We start from the raw sequence: 18,292 nt of genomic DNA, 5'->3' as shown, positions 1-18,292 counted from the left end.
ATAAGTCTTTTAGTTCAATTAGGAATCTATTTTTAATCCTAGTAGAATTAGGTATCTAGCTATTATAAATAGGTGATGTAATTCACTTTAAGATACGACTTTTGAACTCTTCTATTTCTCTACGTTTTTATAATATTTTCTTATTTTGCTTTTCATGCATCCTTCCATTAGCATGTCTAGCTAGTTCTCTTATTCCGATTGAAGACTTGGTGAATACTTAAATCCAACGAATTGTGAGATCTAATTTATGATTTCTACTTTTATTCATATTAGTATTTGTGTTGTTCTCTATGCTTTTATTACAAATAATCTGATTTATTGTCAAGAATATTTACCTAGCCAATTGAACTTGCAAATTTGTAATTGTTTGTTTAGTTCAATAACTAGTGGTAACATATCATAATTGATTATGTAGAAGTTTTCGATTATGTTGTGGGGAAAGCACAATCTAACTTAATAAATCCTCGTAGGAATTTATTAGTTAGAATTGGGTCTTTCTAGTTCTTAATGTTGTCGATAAATTAAATCTTGAGAACGTTCCCAAGATTGTTTACTGATTAGGGATTTAGTCAACGGACGTTCCTTGACTATCCACAAGGTAAAGAAATGTGAGGTCGTTAGGTTGTACCAATGGTCATAACCAATTTATCTATCATGAATAATTGTTATCTTTGCATCTATGATCAACCGTGGAATTAAGCATGATCATGTCTTTAACTGGAATACTCTTCTCTTATATTTATCTCTTTTAATTTTATTAGTTTTTTAGTTTAGTTTTTATTTTTATTCTTTTTCACAATCATAAGCCCCCCCCCCCATTATTTTTATTTGAAGGAATTAATTTAAAATCAATCCCTGTAGATTCGACCCTACTCACACTTCTACAAAAGTGTTCGTAAGAATTATTTTTGATAGATTCGATGCCCATCAACTTAATAAATATATCATGCATATTGTGTGATTGATTTTCGATCAGACTCGATTTGAATAAGAATTTTCATATAAGTATGCCAATAGAAAGCAAATATGGTTTCAAGGGTGTTTAAGTGAGTTTATAAGCTATTTAAAATATTTATAAAGTGTCTTTATTATGAAAGTATTTAAGATGCTATAAATTTTTTCTATAAATTGTTTAGAAAAAGAATTGATAAATTTAAAAGTTGGGTATAATTACATCTACATCTCTTAACCTATGGTATATTTACACAAATCATTTCTATTTTTAGTGCATAAACTTATTAGAAACGTCATTATCATTACAAAAAACCATCCCTATTTTTTTAAAAATTACACATATACTCTCTCAAAAATGTCAACAACTTTAAACAAACTACCCTGTTTTTTTTACTGTCATAAATAGTTTCTGTAAGTAAACTATAGATTATGGGATGTAAAATGCAGAATTGTACTTTTCCTCAAAAAAATTTTAAAGTTACACTTACTCCCCCATCGGAAATTCTCTGTTTACACCTACCCTCTTCCGTTAGGGTTTGAACGAAAATTATTGATGTAAGCAAAAGAAATTTTATAAATTTTTTATTTTGCCCTTTATTTAACATTTTCATGCATATTTTTGTATTTATAAAGAGATAAATATAATATCTATATAAGGAATGATGTTAACGTCATTACATTTTCTCTTTATAAGTACAAAATAACATCTTTTTTTGAAAGAAAATGTAATTTCACATTTTCAATTAGGGTCTAAATGTAATTAATACTCTTATATAAATAATTATATATATATATATATATATATATTGTACTAAAATGTTCTTCCTTTGACTACTCTAAAATATCAAAGAATAAAGGAAATTTGAACGTTGAATTCCTCAAAAACTAAAAGTCCATGCATGTTTAACTTATGTAATGTATGAGATCATTATCTTTAACAAACTTGTCACAAGAATGTTTTGCCAAAACTTCAACTTGTAACATGATATATAGTTGAAGTTACTCTGAATTTTCCGTACACGATCAAGTATATATATACGGACCATTGCTGCAACTTCTGTAAAACAAGTTCCATTCTATTACCACATTAATTTTCCTCTTTCCTGAGTTACGTTTTCCGCGAATATTTAGGTATGCAAATGTCACTAGAAGCCCTAGCCATGTCCGGAGCCAACTTTCTAGAAGTTGGCTTTGATATGGACGAGTGGGAGCAGATGGAATCGGAGATACCGCCTCATTTACTAGCTGATGATGAAGAAGAAGATGATGAGAAAAAAGTAGAACAAAAGAATGCAGATTACGAATTTCCCATTCCGTTCTTATTATATGATCAACGTGGAGATGATGACGAGAGTATTGATGGAGGCCCATGGATAGGCGAAAATTCGTGGAATTTTATGAATAAGAAGAATGTGTTCCTCTACGTGATGATTACTTTTTGGATATTTATGAATAAAGAAAAATGTAGGAAAATTGCGACTGCATTTATATCCATTGCTTGCAATTTTTTGTAGAGATTTATCGTTGTTGAAACGAGACATTATTGTACTATGATCAGATAAAAGTAGCCATATTATCTTTGTTCCCATGTCTTGGAATTGTTTATTTATTCATTTATTTAAGAATAATTGAGATGTTTTGTAGAAATTATTTACAGTTCATATAGAAAACGTCAAGTTGTGACGAAATTCATATTTACTTTTCAATTTTTAGTGCTAATTACTAATTTCGTTCTTGGCTATTTCAGTTTGATATTCGACGAATCGCATTATTGAAAGTTTAAAGAAAGTAAAATATTAAATATTAAAATAATAATTATATTTATTCTTTAAACAATTAAAATGTATAAATATTTATATAGAATTAGTATAAAAATACATAAAAATATTAGTATGATTTCTTAAATGGACACTAAAATCGAACTAAATTGGAAAATACCAACTTTTTTTTCTTATTTCAGTTTAATTCAATTGATTTATCCAACTGTAAATACCTTTTAACCAAAAGCATAACTTCATTTATCTTCTCCATCTTAAATTCTTTGAAAATCACTTTCTTCTTTTTCTTTTTCCCCTCAGATTGTTGTGTTTAAAACTTTCATCCCAACATATTAGATAGGCAACACATATACGTACGCATTTGATTTGATAAGATTATACTAAAAATTATATTTTTATGCACCAAATTAAGAGATAAATGAAGCATACATGTAACAACGTGTTTGGTTATGTGATGTAAAATAAAAGGTGGATGCGATTTTTGAACGTTTGGATAGGCGTAAAGTCAAAAATTTAGTACTGTGATTACATGATTTGATGGTGGAACTTCAAACAATCATAATTTTTTATTTGATTAAAGTTACGTGACGATCTACCCACCGTTTCAATCGTCTTCGAGAGAAGAATCCAACTATAACTGTGTGGAGTTGTCATTCTCGTGAAATTCTATCGTTTCAACCACTGTTCGGGCGATTCTTTATATTTTTTTATTTTCCAATCTTAACTACTTTTCTTATTCTCAAAAAATTATTGCTAGCATTATAAGGTACTTTTGGGTCGAGTTTTGTGGGCTTTTAAATAAAAATTAATACAAAAACTTAACTTATTCGATATGAAAACTATTTATAGTCATGACAAAAATAAAAGTAGTGACAAAATATTAGTCACACTAGCAAAAAAACCATCTGATACAGTATCAGGTACATCTTAAATATATATCGAACACAATATCTATGAATATAAAAATATAAAATTAAAAACAAAAAATAGACGTGATGTCTAACACGATAAGGACACATTGAGATTTTTTTTTTAATAATTTTAAAAAAAAATTTGGCTAAGATTGAATTATATATATATATATATATATATATTCGCTTTTTTCTCATTCTCTCTCTTTCTCCAGATCTTTTGGGAACTTGAAATTCTTTGGGAACTTGGAATTCTTTGGCAGAATATAGTCCAATTATTTGGACATCAAAGAAAGCAATTTTTGGATTCACAAGGATATACTCAAAATAACTTGTATGAATGTTGATTTTTAATGTATGAATGCCTCTTGTCCCATGATAATTTGTTTACACTAAAATTTTGGAATAAATTATTAATTAAATGTCCAAAATAAAATAATTAATAATTAAGTTTCAATCTAAAGTTCATAATAAATTTGAATTTTCTACGGCTTCAAGATGACAAATTCGCATAAATTTGGATCTTATTTATTTTGGTGAATTGACTAAGTTGGGCCAAAAATACATATTCAAATACAATCCATTAAGACATTAACACATGTCAAAGTTCATAATGTACAAGCCCAACAGACGTGAGCCCAAGATACTGTAACCTTACTCATTCCTATAAATAAAGGCCTCCACCACTCAAGTCAAGAGAAGATACACATACAACATATCCGGAAGACATACACACAAGTCACAACAAATTCATTAGGGATTCAAGTCACAACAAATTCAAAGGGACTCAAGTCCAAAAGCTCTCTGCCGCAACGAAGCACTGCAACCGCGAAGGTTCTACGTCTTCCTTAGCATCAAATCATCAAACCCTAATATCATATTTCAAAGTGACGCGTAGTTTGCTCCACAAATCAAGAAGAGATTATGTATCTACATTCAAGAACAAGCTTCAAGCCCTTGGATCCATATTCTGAGCGAAGAATCAAGGGCTTATTTTCAAATCAGAGATTGTATCCACTTTTTCTTTGAATTAATAAAATCCATTTGTCTATATTTTTCTTGTCTCGTAATTAATTTTGCAAATACAAAATTTTGTGTCAACAATCTCATCATCAAATTTTAATTTTTCATACTAGTTGCGTATTTTTCTTGCTTAAAGATTCGAGAGATAGTTATAATATTATTTAACTAATTTATATTAATAGAAAATTTTCCTTCTGTACTTTAATTGAAGATTGATAATTTTGATAGTTATTTTGCTTTTTAAATAAATTGATTATATAAATTTTTTAAGTTACGTATTTTGCTTAAAAACTTACATATATAAAAAGATGCTTATTTATGTTTTAACTTGATACTTTTTATATTGCATGTTTTAATTTATGATGGATTGAGAATATATATCATAAAAAATATATTATATATAACCACACTAGAAGAAATTTAATATTTAATCATGATTAATTATTATGATTAAAAATAAATAGTCATAGTAAATAATTATTAACATCGATCACGCAATGGATGTTAGCAGTGTTCTATAACAATTGTCATAGCAAAAATATTTATTATTGCTTATAGTCATGGCAAAAATAGTTTTCATGGTGAATAATGTACATTTTGCATCGATGTTTATTTAACCATGATTAATAATAATTATTTACCAATATTCATTCAATAGTAATTTTTTGTTCTAATAATATTAGTGCCGTATTGTGTTCTAAATTAAAAAATTTCCATGTCTGTGTTGTATCATTTTCATATCGCCATGTCCGTATCCATATTCATACATCAAATAAGTTTAATATTAATAAATTAATTGAATTAATATATTACTCACTTTATTAAAATATTAATACAATCATGTAATTACATTCATGAAAACAAAATTATGATGGAGTACTAATTTATCTGCACATTTGAACTCCACAGACCATAAGTAATAATAAGCACCCTCTGTATGTTCAATGTCTCCGGAAAACAAGTATCATATATATAGAGAGAGATAGATAATTACAATTACACCCTCTAACATATAATCTGTTAGCATAAATTATCCTTATTTTTTAAATAATAACACATACACGCACCTACTAAAAACATCAACATCATGTTCACAATTATTCCTACTTTTTGGATAATTGCACATACACTCTAAAAAATATCAACATTATTGTACAAACTACCCCTATTTTTTTTACTGTAAAAAGTGATTCCGTAATTATACAAAAAATATACATGATTTGTATAAACAAATCATAAATCAGAAATATAAATGCAAATATCCCTATATATATATTAGAGGGGGAAAAGATTGTTACTTGAGAATTAAATAACTTAATTTACATCATTATTGTGATGTACAAAGTAGTGAATACTTGCACAGAACCCTGCTTCTTACTTTGTCTAAAATATTAGTATTTAGAAATATTAAATTTCTATTAAGACAATATGTTTACAGTTATAAATTATTTTTAATTAAAACTAAGATATTTCAATGTGAACCTACTTTATCATTTTTATTAAAAAATAAAATCATTTTTTTCCCTTTTTGCAAATAAAAAATTATTTCAAACTAAATTCAAATTTCAGATGAAAATAATAAATCCACACCAGAAATTTATTACAAAAATGCAACAGTCCAAGCCCATAAAAGACATTTCACGGCCAAGCATAGTTGATAGGCACAAGAGTGAGTTTTGTTCTTTTATGCGTAGTGACTCCTCCCTCTTCTTCCAAGCTACCAATCTCCTCCACTTTCATACCCTCTGCCACTTCCCAATCAAACCAGTACAAAAGGTTGGCCAATGTTAACTCAATTGTTGCAATGGAGTTGCTTATGCCAGGGCATATTCTCCTCCCTCCTCCAAACGGCACAAACTCGAAATGTTGCCCCCGAAAATCAACCTCGTTCCCCTTGAACCGTTCGGGCGAAAACTCACTAGGGTTATTCCATTTGTTGGGGTCTCTCCCTATTGCCCAAGCATTGACCAAAACCCTCGTCCGAGGGGAAATATTGTAAATGTTGTTGTTTTCAGCACGTATCTGACACGTACGCCGGGTTTCACGGGGGAGTAAGAGGGGTACCGGCGGGTGCAGCCGTAGGGTTTCTTTAACTATCATTTTCAAGAATGTGAGCTTACCAAGATCATCAGGCTCAAGTGTTGGCTTTGCTCCGAGTTTTGTTCTGATTTCTGCTTGAGCTTTTTGCATTGTTTGAGGGTTCCTAATGAGCTCAGACATTGCCCAGATTATGACTATTGCACTTGTGTCAACTCCACCTAGAAATGCGTTCTGAAAAGAAGACAACATTAGCCCCTCAGAAAAAAGACATCATAAGAAAGGATTTTATCGAACACTTTTACCATGAAAATAGCCTTGATGTGCTCCTTGCTTAGGGGAAGGCCAGTTTCTTCATTTGACAAACCAAGCAAGACATCAACTAGGTCGTCATCATCATCACCTTTACGTGTATTTTCTCGATCGAGATGCTCATTGAGCACCATTTCTAAGTAGCCATCAAGTTTGTGAAAGCACTTATCCAGCCTTGCTTTGTGCCCAGTTAAAAGGTCTATTGTCCAACCGAAGAAATTTGGAAAGAAGTCCTCTGCTGAGAAGCTGTCTATCATATGCATAGCTTCGACTATAACTTCTCTCAGCACTTGTCCCTCGAATTGTTTCCCTCTATAGCTCTTACCAAATGCAACAGCACCAAGAACTCCATCAGCCAAATCAAAAATCTTGTCATCAAGATTCACTGGATTCGGTGAGGCTGCAGAAAGATAATTGATTAAGTGACGGATTTCTACTGCCCTCGCACTCGAGAAGGACTCAGCCCTCCTCGGACCCAAAAGATGGTGAACGAATATTTTGCGCGTTTTGCGCCAGTGGTCGCCGTATGGAGTGAAAGCCACATCCAAGAAACCATAGAAAATCCGTTTTGGCCCGGGTGATCTTGGTCGGCTGCAGAAGCTAATGTCATGATCTTTCAGGACTTGTTTTGCAAAATCAGCAGATGAGACGACCAAGGCGGGGACACTACCTAGCTGTAGCAGCATAGCAGGGCCATATTCTTGGGAGAGTTCCCAGAGGTTTTGGTGAGGCAACTTCCCTAGTTGGTGCAGATTGCCGATTATAGGAAGCTTTGGAGGACTTGGTGGGAGTTCGCATCTAACGATTGATTTCTTCTTCCTCCTCAGAAGGGCGAGAAGAAAGAGGATGAAAAGAAGAAGCAGTAACAGGAAAAGAAAATGCATAATTGCAGAAGACATTTTCTTAGGACTACGCAAAAACAATGACCCTTTCTTATTTAGTACTTGGACAGGGACCCAAAGATCTCAATGGGAGATCAGCTTTATGGCTTAACTACGACCGAATGGATGATTCTCTACGTCATGAATCAGCTATACATTCTCAGATATGCTTGATATCAAGCTGTCTGAGGAGTTAGTCAGCAAACTCAAACATTTGGAGACAGAAACAGAGCAGGCAACCTGGCTTCCCCAAGGCATAAGTGACAAAAGTATTGGTTAATCTCCTGACATAGCAGCGCTGCCTCTGTCAGTTTCATCTAGACTAAGTTTGCTATATATCCTTGTGACTATGCGAGGTATAGAGACATATACAGATGCAAAGGTCCCATATAAATGTGTAAGCATAAGTGCACACGGTGCCGGGTTGGACAATTTAAGTATTAATTCTTCGGTCCAACACATTATTTGCGGTTTTCAAAAATCTTAGTTCAAACCCAATCCGACAACTATCAAACCTGCACTTTGAGGTCTGATTGGGTTGGAACAGTTTTTGTCATCCTTAAAAAATTGATATTCTTATAACTTGCAGAGTCATCTCATCTATAAAATTAAGTAAATTTTAGACTTCAACTATTCCAAATACATGAGACATGTAGTGCCAAAAAGTACTGTAAGATCACAAGTAAAAATTTACATAACAAACAAATCACCAACATTTAAGATAAGTGGTTTGATTCTTTGATAGAGAAAAAATGTGTTTTTACTTTTCTAATATATATGAAATCTACTCTTATGTGTAAGGTGCTAAATAGTTATCTATTTATTTAATAACATTTAATATGATGTTGGTTATTATTATAAAGAGTAAATTACAACGATCTCCCTTAAGGTTTGGCATAATTAGGAATACCAACTCGTTATTTGAAAAATTACCAATTACTCCAGTCCGTTATTCTCCGTTAAGTTTCCATCCATTTTTTCTGGTGAACTAACCAAAATGCCCTTGTGGACTAAGTGGATAATTTTATAATTTTTCTAATTTTTTTACGGACTAAGTGGATAATTTTATAATTTTTCAAATTTTTCCATCTAACCAGTCCAATTATTTTACAAATTTTTATTTTTTTAAAAAAAGAGAAAAAATATAGTAAGAGCAAAGTTAACAATTTCATACCTCCATCCAACGATAACATAATTTCTTCTAACTTTTAGGTGGGTATTTGTAATTTTTCAAAAACGAGGGAATATTTGTAAATATGACAGACTCACGATAGGTCATTTTAATTTACCCTATTATAAAAAATATTTTCATAAATAAAAAAGCTCGCAAACTAATCTTAAATTAATGTAGAAAAATTGAACTTGCCAAAACTAAAGAAAATCTTATTTTAAATTTAATAATGAAATAAGATTCTCATTTTTTTATTGGAATCAAAAGATAATTTAACAAGTTAGACTAGCAATTAAAATGAATTAAATACATAATCATAATACTAATAAATTAAGTATTTCCATAAATTGATTATTTATAAAATTTAGGGATAATTACATTTACACCCCTCACTTATTGTCTTTTTACACAAACCACCCCTGCCTTTTAAAAAACTAGAGAAACCACCCCTGGCAGCTTTTAAAACCAGCAAAAGCCCCTGTTGATTAGGTCAACATTTAAAATATTTTTTTAAGGACAGAAATGCCCTTAGGGTGTTTCTGTAATTATCAAAAGGTACAAGGGGTGTCAAAGTAATATTTATGAAGATTAGTAATATGACCCCATATATTTTTTTAATAATTATTACCAATTTTTATTTTAAATTTTAATTATTTTATTAACTTTTTTATGACATCTCTATATAAAATTATATATTTTAATAATTAAAATATTAAATTATTCAATATATAAATAAAATTAACTAATAGATTATAAGTTTAAATTAAAAATTTACCACACTTGTAGATATTATTTGAAATTATTAAAATTAAAAGATTAGTTATCCTCTATTTTTATTATAACTAAGTTTTACTAAAATGAAAATTAAAAATAATTTATGCATTTTATATAAATCTAATTAGGATTAATAAAATAAATTTATTTATTTATTAAAAAGATATTTTAATAAAACGGTGGTTAGGGTGAGCATGGCGGGGTAGCTAGGGAAGAAGGGATAATTTTTTTAAAATAAATAATTTAATAATTTAAAATATCTATTTAATAAATGAATTATTTATTAACTAAAATTAGACAAATGGTGATTTTAGCATTTTAAAAACATCTTTTTTTTTTTTTTTAACAAAACAATTTTGTAAAGGTAAAATAGACCAAACTTAAAAAGCAAAGGTCAAGGATTTTTTTTCAAAGTTTTAATACTTTAGGGTGGTAATTGATGTGGAGTAGATAATTTAGGTATGGTAACTATATTTAACCCTATAATACAAATAAAAGTTATTAATGAGTATCATAATTGTTTATTATTGTCTTTAATATTAATTTGTCTATTATCATTTTTATACAAATTTGTAAAACATTGTAACATATATTTTTATTGTTGTTGTTGTTGTTAATAATAATAATAATAAGGTCGAACGCGGTCTATACAGTCTACTAATATAAAACCAATTCCGACTGCCAAAATGCAGTCTTTGAAAATAGCCTAAAACCAACCCAACCCACTGTTAACCCGCTAGCTGTAATGCGGTTTGAATTGGGGCAGTCCAACGGTTTTGAATCATTAGAACCATGTGTGAAGCAGAAATCAGAAAGGGATCTTTGGGAGGCATTAAAATGACTAGATAAAACAAGAAGAAAAGGAACCAGCAGAACACAAGTACAGGAACATATTGCAGAATTATGGTTCATTAATCAGACCAGTATTAGGAGAAGTTTGCACAATGGTTTGTATCAGTTACCTTATCGCCCGCCGGACAACTCAATAGCAGCCTGGTTGTGAATTGAATCTTCTCCCCAGTCAAATCTTCTTTGTAACCTCTCATGTTCGAGCCTCCTTGTGATTTCAAGGTGCTGCCACAACTCCCACCTTTCGGCAAGCCCTTCTCCTTCCAGCATGCGGACGACTTCTGACATTGCTGGACGGTCATCTGGTGAAGACTGAGTACAAAGTAGTGCAACCTGAATTATCATCTCCACATCATGGATGTCGTAGTTTCTACATAGGTTTTGGTCCACAATGGCATCCAATCTTTTCTCTCGCTGCAATTTCTTGACCTTCAAAGTGAATCACACGAAATACAGGCTTTTATAGCATCATATGTCATTATGATATTAGTATTAGTATGTATGGCACACTTAAATGCATGCGCATAGAAATTAATATATTAGTTGTTTATTTCTTAATATAAATTTATTTTATATTTCTACTTATTTATTTTTTAGTTAATATAGAAAAGTATTTCTAAAACTCATATTAAAGTTGGAAGGATTAAAAAAAATATTGGAGGGGAAAAGAGAGATCAGCGAGCAAAAGCAAAAGATAAATAAAATGTTGGAAAAAGAAATGAAGAGAAACTTTAAGTTTGATAGATAAAGAGAGAAAATAGGGATAAGAAAAACTACCTACAGACCCAAAGACACCACAGATTTGACCCTCTTTTTTGTTATATAAGACAATAGATAGATAACGATAAATACATAATTTCATACTAAGACAATAATAGGAAGATGTAAATGTATATAAATTTCATCAAAATTATTCGAAAATGCATAAAAAATTATATAAAATACATAATATTTGAAATATAATTATATGTGATTGGTAGCTTACGTGGTCAAGAAGCAAAACATCGTCCTCATCTTCCAAGCGCGAGAAGTCTATAGCTCGCTTGCCAGTCACGAGCTCTAAAAGCATGATCCCGTAGCCAAAAACATCCGTCTTTTCTGATGATTTTCCTGTGGACAAGTATTCAGGAGCTATGTGGCCCATCGTTCCTCTTACCTGAGTTGTTACATTTGTTTTTCTCACATCAACCAACTTTGCCAAGCCAAAATCGCCAACAACAGCCTCAAAATCTTCGTCCAGCAAGACATTTGCAGCTTTAACGTCCCGGTGAATGATTTTAGGATTACAGTGTTCATGCAGGTACTCTAATCCACGTGCAGTGCCGAGTGCCACCCGCTTTCGTGTAGGCCAATCCAAAACAAGGTCCCCCGGTTTAAGCTCTGCTTAGATATCCAATAAATTAAAAAAATGAATATAATTTGATTTCTCTACTTAAACAAAGAATTGCAGAGTCATATTGTTGAATCTACAAACTAATCTCGAGTCTCGACCAATATGTAAACTTGGCGCAAGTTACTCTTACGAACAGAAGTTTGATTGCCTCATTTGACATATTGACACTGTATTTACTTCTCTTTTAGTCGAAAAGTAGAAAGCACCATAATCCTTCAGAGGCAGAAAAAGAGTAGTTTTAACTAGAAGAAAATTGGTCACATGAAGTAGGTTCCAGTAAAGAGTAAAATCAACCATGGAACAAAACGGGTTGATACCAAAGTGAAAAATATCATTTTAGTTGAGTATCAAAGCAAAAAATGGAATACCTCGGAGACGAGAGGCAACGCTCAAGTTTTGCATAAAAGGGTAAACCAAAAGGCGTTCAGATGGCGTGGTGCAAAAGCCAATCAGACGTAAAAGATTTCTGTGGACAGCCACGCTTATCATCTCAACTTCACGCCTGAAAGCTGCATCTCCCCCAGGACTCTCAAAATCAGTCAAACGTTTGACAGCAACCTTTGTGTTATCAGCAAGAACTCCCTTATAAACCTTCCCAAAGCCCCCTTGTCCAAGGACATTTTTTTCGCTGAAACTGTCTGTAGCAAGCTGCAATTCTCTCCAGGCAAATCTTTTCAGTTGACCAAATTCAATTCTCCGGTCAACTTCACCTGATCATACGCAACTTAAATCAAGAACTAAAGAGCAATGCTAACACAACTTTGACGTTCTGATTCGTACGTGAACAATACGGACGATGAAGATGACATCCCTCGACATGATGAAGAAAATAGTAAATTGCACATTGGAAACTAGTTAAGAACAAGAAAAGAAAATGTATCATAGCGCTTTTATCCAACTATAATCAGAACAAACCTTCAACATCAACAAAGACTTCGCGCCTGTAGCCTTTATGTCCACCCTTCCACAAAAGTAACAGGAGAAAACATCCAAGAAGTAGAATAATCAAGAGCGCAACAACAATTCCCACTATCATACCAGTCCGCGATTTTCTTGAACGACCTGCACAGTTGGCAACTAACAGCTAATTACACTCCACCTTATTATCTCTAACAATTGAATATTTTCGGGAGACAGAATGTAGTATTTCCCAGAGACTTCCAGTAGTCTTTGTTAAAGATTTTATCTATCATTTATCCAAGACAAAACACCATTTGCATCCAACAAGTACGAGTTAGACATGCAGTGCTGACTGATAGGGTAAATAATGCATCTACCTGCATTTCCAGACGCACAATGTGGGGAAAAATTGATGCCGCAATTCAACTGGTTCCCTGTAAAACTGAAAGAAGCAACTAAATTTCAATAGAAGAAACTGGTCTCATGCATATGCAACCATTCATACTTAAATATAAATTACATATGCGCTAACATGCGCATAAGCACGACCAAGGTCCCTAGTCCACGCATTACAAACACAAGAGAGTTGGAAGGGGTCCATACTTGTACTTGTAAACCCGAAATAACTGCTCAGGTATTTGTCCACTTAGACTATTTGAAGCAAGCTGGCTGCAAGAGATTTCATCAATGTTGAGTAAAGAGAAGTTGAATTAAGGTTGATATATACTTTACGATACAATGAGCGAAGCACATATTATTATGCGTTGTCTGTCACTTACAGGTCCGTCAAGTTTGAAAGACTTGAAAGTGATTCAGGAATTGATCCAGAGAGATTATTCTGACTCAAAATCCTGCTCAGTTGAACAAGTGCATCTCACTTTAACATGAATAAACCAAAAGGAGAAAAGCTTGTGAATGCCTTATTGCATGCTTACAGAAAAGTGAGCCTCTTCAGATTGCCTAGGGAAGATGGTATTTCTCCAATTAAATGGTTATTTTCTAGATCCAACATAGTCAGGCTTGTCAAATTTCCAAGCTCTTCAGGTATGTTACCAATTATGCCATTTCCTTGCAAATCACTGAATGAAAGTTATGAAGATCCACGTCAATTAGGCTGGAAAATAGGAGCTAAAGTGCAAAATGATATTAACAACTTAAAAGCTTCTCGTTGAACAACTAAAGACAAAATATTTCTTATGGAAATAACAATCGAAAAATTAGATGAACAATGTTCACATGGCCCACAGGTTAAATGCTATTTTGTTAGTGCACTCATATGCCATAATATAATACAAACAGAAGTACTTTGGAGTAAAGCACCCACCACATACCGACTAGAATATAAACAATTAATAACGGATTTCAGAATGGTGATTCACAGAAAACAAAGGAAGAGCTTCTAAATCATCACTCTCAAGAATCAGTAGATATATATGAACTCTTGAGAGTCAAAATTGCAAAAAATTCGGTCTTCAGCAGGCCAGTCATAACAAAAAAAAGCAAATAGATTGCAATAGGTTACATCTCGTCTCCTCTAATATTCCAACTGGCAAACTGATAGTAATTTTGCCATGTCTTCTCGTTAAGAAAATAGGCAGCTCAAAGTTATTCCTTCCAAAGAAAAGTTTCTGTTACTAATATTCATAAGCATTCCGACGACAAAGTTTAGTGCATCTGAAGCAATTTATCATTAATTCACATGGTCAGCTTCTAAACTAGATGGAAAAGGGGGCACACAATCACGAAAAGCCAAATTTTCATAATAAGGAGAAAAAATGGTATGTGACGAAACTCAATTAATATTCATATAAAGGATAAAACAGATAATAAATAGTTAAATAGATTTTCAGAACATGGAAATTGAGATAACCAAATTAAAATCAGCATAAGTCAAACCATTGTAAAACTGAAAGTTCGCAACGTACAGTGTGGTCAGCATCTTCAAGATCCCTATTCTTGGTGACAGGGTTCCAGAAAATCCCATATTAGGCAATATCCTGATAGTATGCAATCATCAGACATTATTTTATATATATGAAATTCACAAACAGATCTAAATTCAGATGTAATGCGGGAGAAAATCATTCAACACCTGGCAAGCAATCGCATTCACAGAAACAATATTGAAGTAGGCAGAAATTTGAGAGGGGAACTACATGATCTAAACTTTCTTACACTGATGTTACATGCTTCTCACCGTCGCACGCAATTTTGGACCAAGTGCAAGGATTAACATGATCTGGATTCCAATCTCTGAGCTGACTGCTTGAAGCATTAAGTGAAGTTTTAAAAGCATACAATGCATCTCCTGAAAAAGGCTCCATGAGTCAGTAAGTTCCTAAAATAATCGTAACATATATTGATGAACTCATCATACAGCAATAAGCTTGTCATGCTCATAAATATCCTGTGCAGAAACTTAGTAAACCATGTCAAACTCAAGAATAATTTGTCTAAGGTTTTGCATCAATTTGAAGAGTTAGTTCGGAATTTATATATTCGGGGAACAATTGGCAAAAGAAGCAAAGCCCATACTTGGATACGACAAAAACCAAAAGCTACATATGCCTAAATTTGTATGCATATGCCTACAAGCTAATGGGTTGTACTTGCTCCTAGGAGACAATAGAGATATTCTAGAAATTCACGAGATAACTGTTCATAAAACACTAGTGAGATGACTTAACAAATGACTTAGGAACAATACCTTGTGCATCAGGGGCCACGAAAGAAGATAAATATGCCAATGCTAAGACTCCAATGACCAGGTCCATCTTCAATAATAACAAATCAACTTATGCATAGCAACTTAGAACCCACTTCTGAGTTTTCCCTGAGGTAAAATGCATTGCAGACCTTATGTGCATGAGCAACCAGTGAGTGAGAAATCTGTAAAAAACATTCCACAAACTTAATTATGATAATTTCTCCCTGTCGAAACATTCACAGCAACGCCAACTGACAATGGCCTTAGCATAAAAATCATTTCCATTGCTACTGGAAAATTAATTTCTGACACAAATTATCTTTACCCAATCATTCATCTTTACAAAGTGCCAATTTAAGGGGAAAATACCAGATTCATCTAAATCATTTTACAAATGATGAACACTCGTCTTTCCAACATAAGATAAATTTCCGAACCCTCCAAGAATCCATTAAGTAGTTATCATAAGAAACAATTTCAAGGATTGCAGATAAAGTAAAAAGTTAGAAACGAGATTAACAAAGTATCACGCCACTTCAACAAATTATCCATTTAACAGATTTCAGTCAAAGTCATAAATCGCCGATTCAATTTCCAAATTGTTATCCCTGCACTTAATTAAATCCGAGAAAAAAACTCAACTTTAGGTTTATGTTACACTCAAGTAATGGCAAATATCTCCAAAATGAACTCTTTCTCACATAAAGCTCCAATCTTTACTACAAGCATTAAAGAACAAAATCAACACCAAATTCCCACCTAATAAAATTCAAGAACACAACACAAAACACCTACCTTCACTAAAACGACAGAAATCCCCTCGAGCACAGTTTCTATATGCATGCGTGAGCATTATGAGTGAAACTTTTCAAGAAAATACCAAAACACGAAGTGAGAAGAAGCACCAGAGCGAAGGATCAGAAAAGGGGCCAGCTATATTCTGCAGGAGAGGTGAAGCCAACAAGCGTTATGCACTTTGGCGCAAATCCAAAGCAAAAAGAAGAAAAAGAGAGATAAGCTTCTCAAAAAAAAACCTCTGTTTGCTAATGCCTTGCTGCGTGTAGTTTGGCTGCGTAGTGCGTGTAGTTTGTGACACAGCAAGCAATCTCTCTCTCTCTCTCTCTCTCTCTCTCTCTCTCTCTGTCACTGTCATTCTCATTCTCACTCACTCTCTCTCTCTCTCTCTCTCTCTCTCTCTCTCTCTCTCTCTCTCTCTCTCTCTCTCTCTCTCTCTCTCTCTCGCAGAGAGAATGAAGAAATTGTTGGTGGAAGTGGGCCATGTTATTGGCAAGTTGGTGCCTATTTTCAGGAGCAAAACGCCTAAAAGCAACACGAAAGAAGGAAACGGAGACGAAAGACTCATTTTGCTGATTTTCCTTTTGCTCTTTTCCGTTTTACAATACAATGCGACCCAAAAAAATAAATATATAAATAGTTACATGTAAATCATCATTAATTTGAGGAGTTGTGTCTAGCACATCTATCATTTGCTTCCGTCTAGCAAATAATTTTTTTATTAATTAAATTCATTAAATTTATTGATATTAATTACAAAAAATAAATAAAATTTGAAATTTATTCTTAATTGACTTATTACAGGTCAAACAATTTTTTTCGACCTAAACTACCCTTATAATGGTGAAGATAAATTTCTTCACATGCATTAACACGTGAAAATGTATGAGGTAATTTGATCATAAAAAGATTTATTTAACCTGCTATAAGTCGGTAATAAGTCAATCAGGGATAAATATAGATTTTTTCTGACCTTTTAGTTAATATCAGCAAATTCGGTGAATTTTAATTAATGGAGAAATTTTATTTGTTAGATAGTAGTGAACTTCGAGGGTTTTAAATGTAATTTTTCAAGCCACGGATGCATATATAATTACACCAAATTTTAGGGGATGAGAATGTAATTATCTCAAAGAATATGTGTAACAACTTAATAATAATTTATTAATTATTAAAAATAAGTTGAAACATTTGTTTTAAACTTATCACTCGTGCTTTTCAACAATTTTAAATTAAAGGGATAATTACACTTTCGTCCCTTAAGGTTTGGTATAATTACACGTAGATTCTCTGTAATTTGGGGAATTACATTTAGCACTCCTCAGGTTTGCATCTGTCTAATAAATAAGTCCCTCCAATAGTCAAAATTTACTAAACTTACTTATATTATCAAAAAAAAAATTGAAAAAAAAAATTATATTTGCCCTTGGTTGACTTATTACTGATTTATTACAAATCAAATAAATCTTTTTATGATCAAATTACCCTCATACGTCTTCAAGTGTTAATGCATGCGAGGATGTATATCTTCACCATTATAAAAGTAGTTTAGTCAGAAAAAAAAAAAAATATTCAACCTGCTATAAGTGAGTAATAAGTCAATCAAAGGTAATATTGATTTTCATTCTGTTTTTTTGTTAATATCAGCAAATTCAGTTAATTTTGACTAATGGAGAGACTTATTTGTTAGACGAAAGCAAACTTTAGGGGTGCTAGATGTAATTTTTCAAACCACAGCGACTCTGCATGTAATTACGACAAACTTCGAGAAAAAAGAGTGTAATTATCTCTAAATTAAATTAATTCA

At 32.2% G+C, this 18,292-nt stretch overlaps 2 protein-coding genes across 8 annotated transcripts; both read right to left on the bottom strand.

The window, feature by feature from the left end:
* Positions 6,199–7,939, bottom strand: LOC105176452 (4-hydroxyphenylacetaldehyde oxime monooxygenase-like). 3 transcript variants are annotated; one of them, XM_020698622.1, is made up of 3 exons: positions 7,686–7,922; positions 7,009–7,615; positions 6,199–6,937 (listed from the first exon to the last, which is right to left on the bottom strand). In XM_020698622.1, the coding sequence occupies exons 1-3, from the start codon at positions 7,811–7,813 to the stop codon at positions 6,305–6,307; spliced, it is 1,368 nt and encodes a 455-aa protein (XP_020554281.1). In that variant the 5' UTR covers positions 7,814–7,922; the 3' UTR covers positions 6,199–6,304. The 3 variants fall into 3 exon arrangements, with proteins under 3 accessions (XP_020554281.1, XP_011097562.1, XP_011097561.1); XM_011099260.2 differs by having other exon boundaries at positions 7,009–7,606; XM_011099259.2 differs by having other exon boundaries at positions 6,200–6,937; positions 7,009–7,939.
* On the bottom strand, positions 7,279–16,844 carry LOC105176451 (probable LRR receptor-like serine/threonine-protein kinase At5g10290). 5 transcript variants are annotated; one of them, XM_020698620.1, is made up of 14 exons: positions 16,725–16,844; positions 16,486–16,630; positions 15,691–15,872; positions 15,159–15,291; positions 14,909–14,980; positions 13,919–14,062; positions 13,763–13,834; positions 13,587–13,652; positions 13,361–13,425; positions 12,999–13,145; positions 12,452–12,793; positions 11,676–12,070; positions 10,804–11,119; positions 7,279–7,415 (listed from the first exon to the last, which is right to left on the bottom strand). In XM_020698620.1, exons 3-13 carry the CDS (start codon positions 15,755–15,757, stop codon positions 10,805–10,807), a joined length of 1,818 nt encoding a protein of 605 aa, XP_020554279.1. In that variant the 5' UTR covers positions 15,758–15,872; positions 16,486–16,630; positions 16,725–16,844; the 3' UTR covers positions 7,279–7,415; position 10,804. The 5 variants fall into 5 exon arrangements, with proteins under 5 accessions (XP_020554279.1, XP_020554280.1, XP_011097557.1 ...); XM_020698621.1 differs by lacking the exon at positions 7,279–7,415 and adding an exon at positions 8,045–8,180; XM_011099255.2 differs by lacking the exon at positions 7,279–7,415 and having other exon boundaries at positions 10,194–11,119.

The sequence above is a fragment of the Sesamum indicum genome, linkage group LG13 (genome assembly GCF_000512975.1).
Source record: "Sesamum indicum cultivar Zhongzhi No. 13 linkage group LG13, S_indicum_v1.0, whole genome shotgun sequence".
Classification (NCBI taxonomy): Eukaryota; Viridiplantae; Streptophyta; class Magnoliopsida; order Lamiales; family Pedaliaceae; genus Sesamum; species Sesamum indicum.
Note: the sequence above shows the minus strand (reverse complement) of the source record. Positions and strands in the feature narration are given on the sequence as shown.

Bases quoted from the DNA above. Each gene is read 5' to 3' on its own strand.
- LOC105176451 (XM_020698620.1), bottom strand. From the start codon at position 15,757: ATGGACCTGGTCATTGGAGTCTTAGCATTGGCATATTTATCTTCTTTC. The intron at 15,292-15,690 runs GTATTGTTCCTA...AGCCTTTTTCAG, and splicing joins CGTGGCCCCTGATGCACAAG to GAGATGCATTGTATGCTTTT. The intron at 13,653-13,762 runs GTAAGTGACAGA...AATCTCTTGCAG, and splicing joins CTTTCAAACTTGACGGACCT to CCAGCTTGCTTCAAATAGTC.
- LOC105176452 (XM_011099259.2), bottom strand. From the start codon at position 7,914: ATGTCTTCTGCAATTATGCATTTTCTTTTCCTGTTACTGCTTCTTCTT. The intron at 6,938-7,008 runs GTAAAAGTGTTC...TCTTCTTTTCAG, and splicing joins ACATCAAGGCTATTTTCATG to AACGCATTTCTAGGTGGAGT.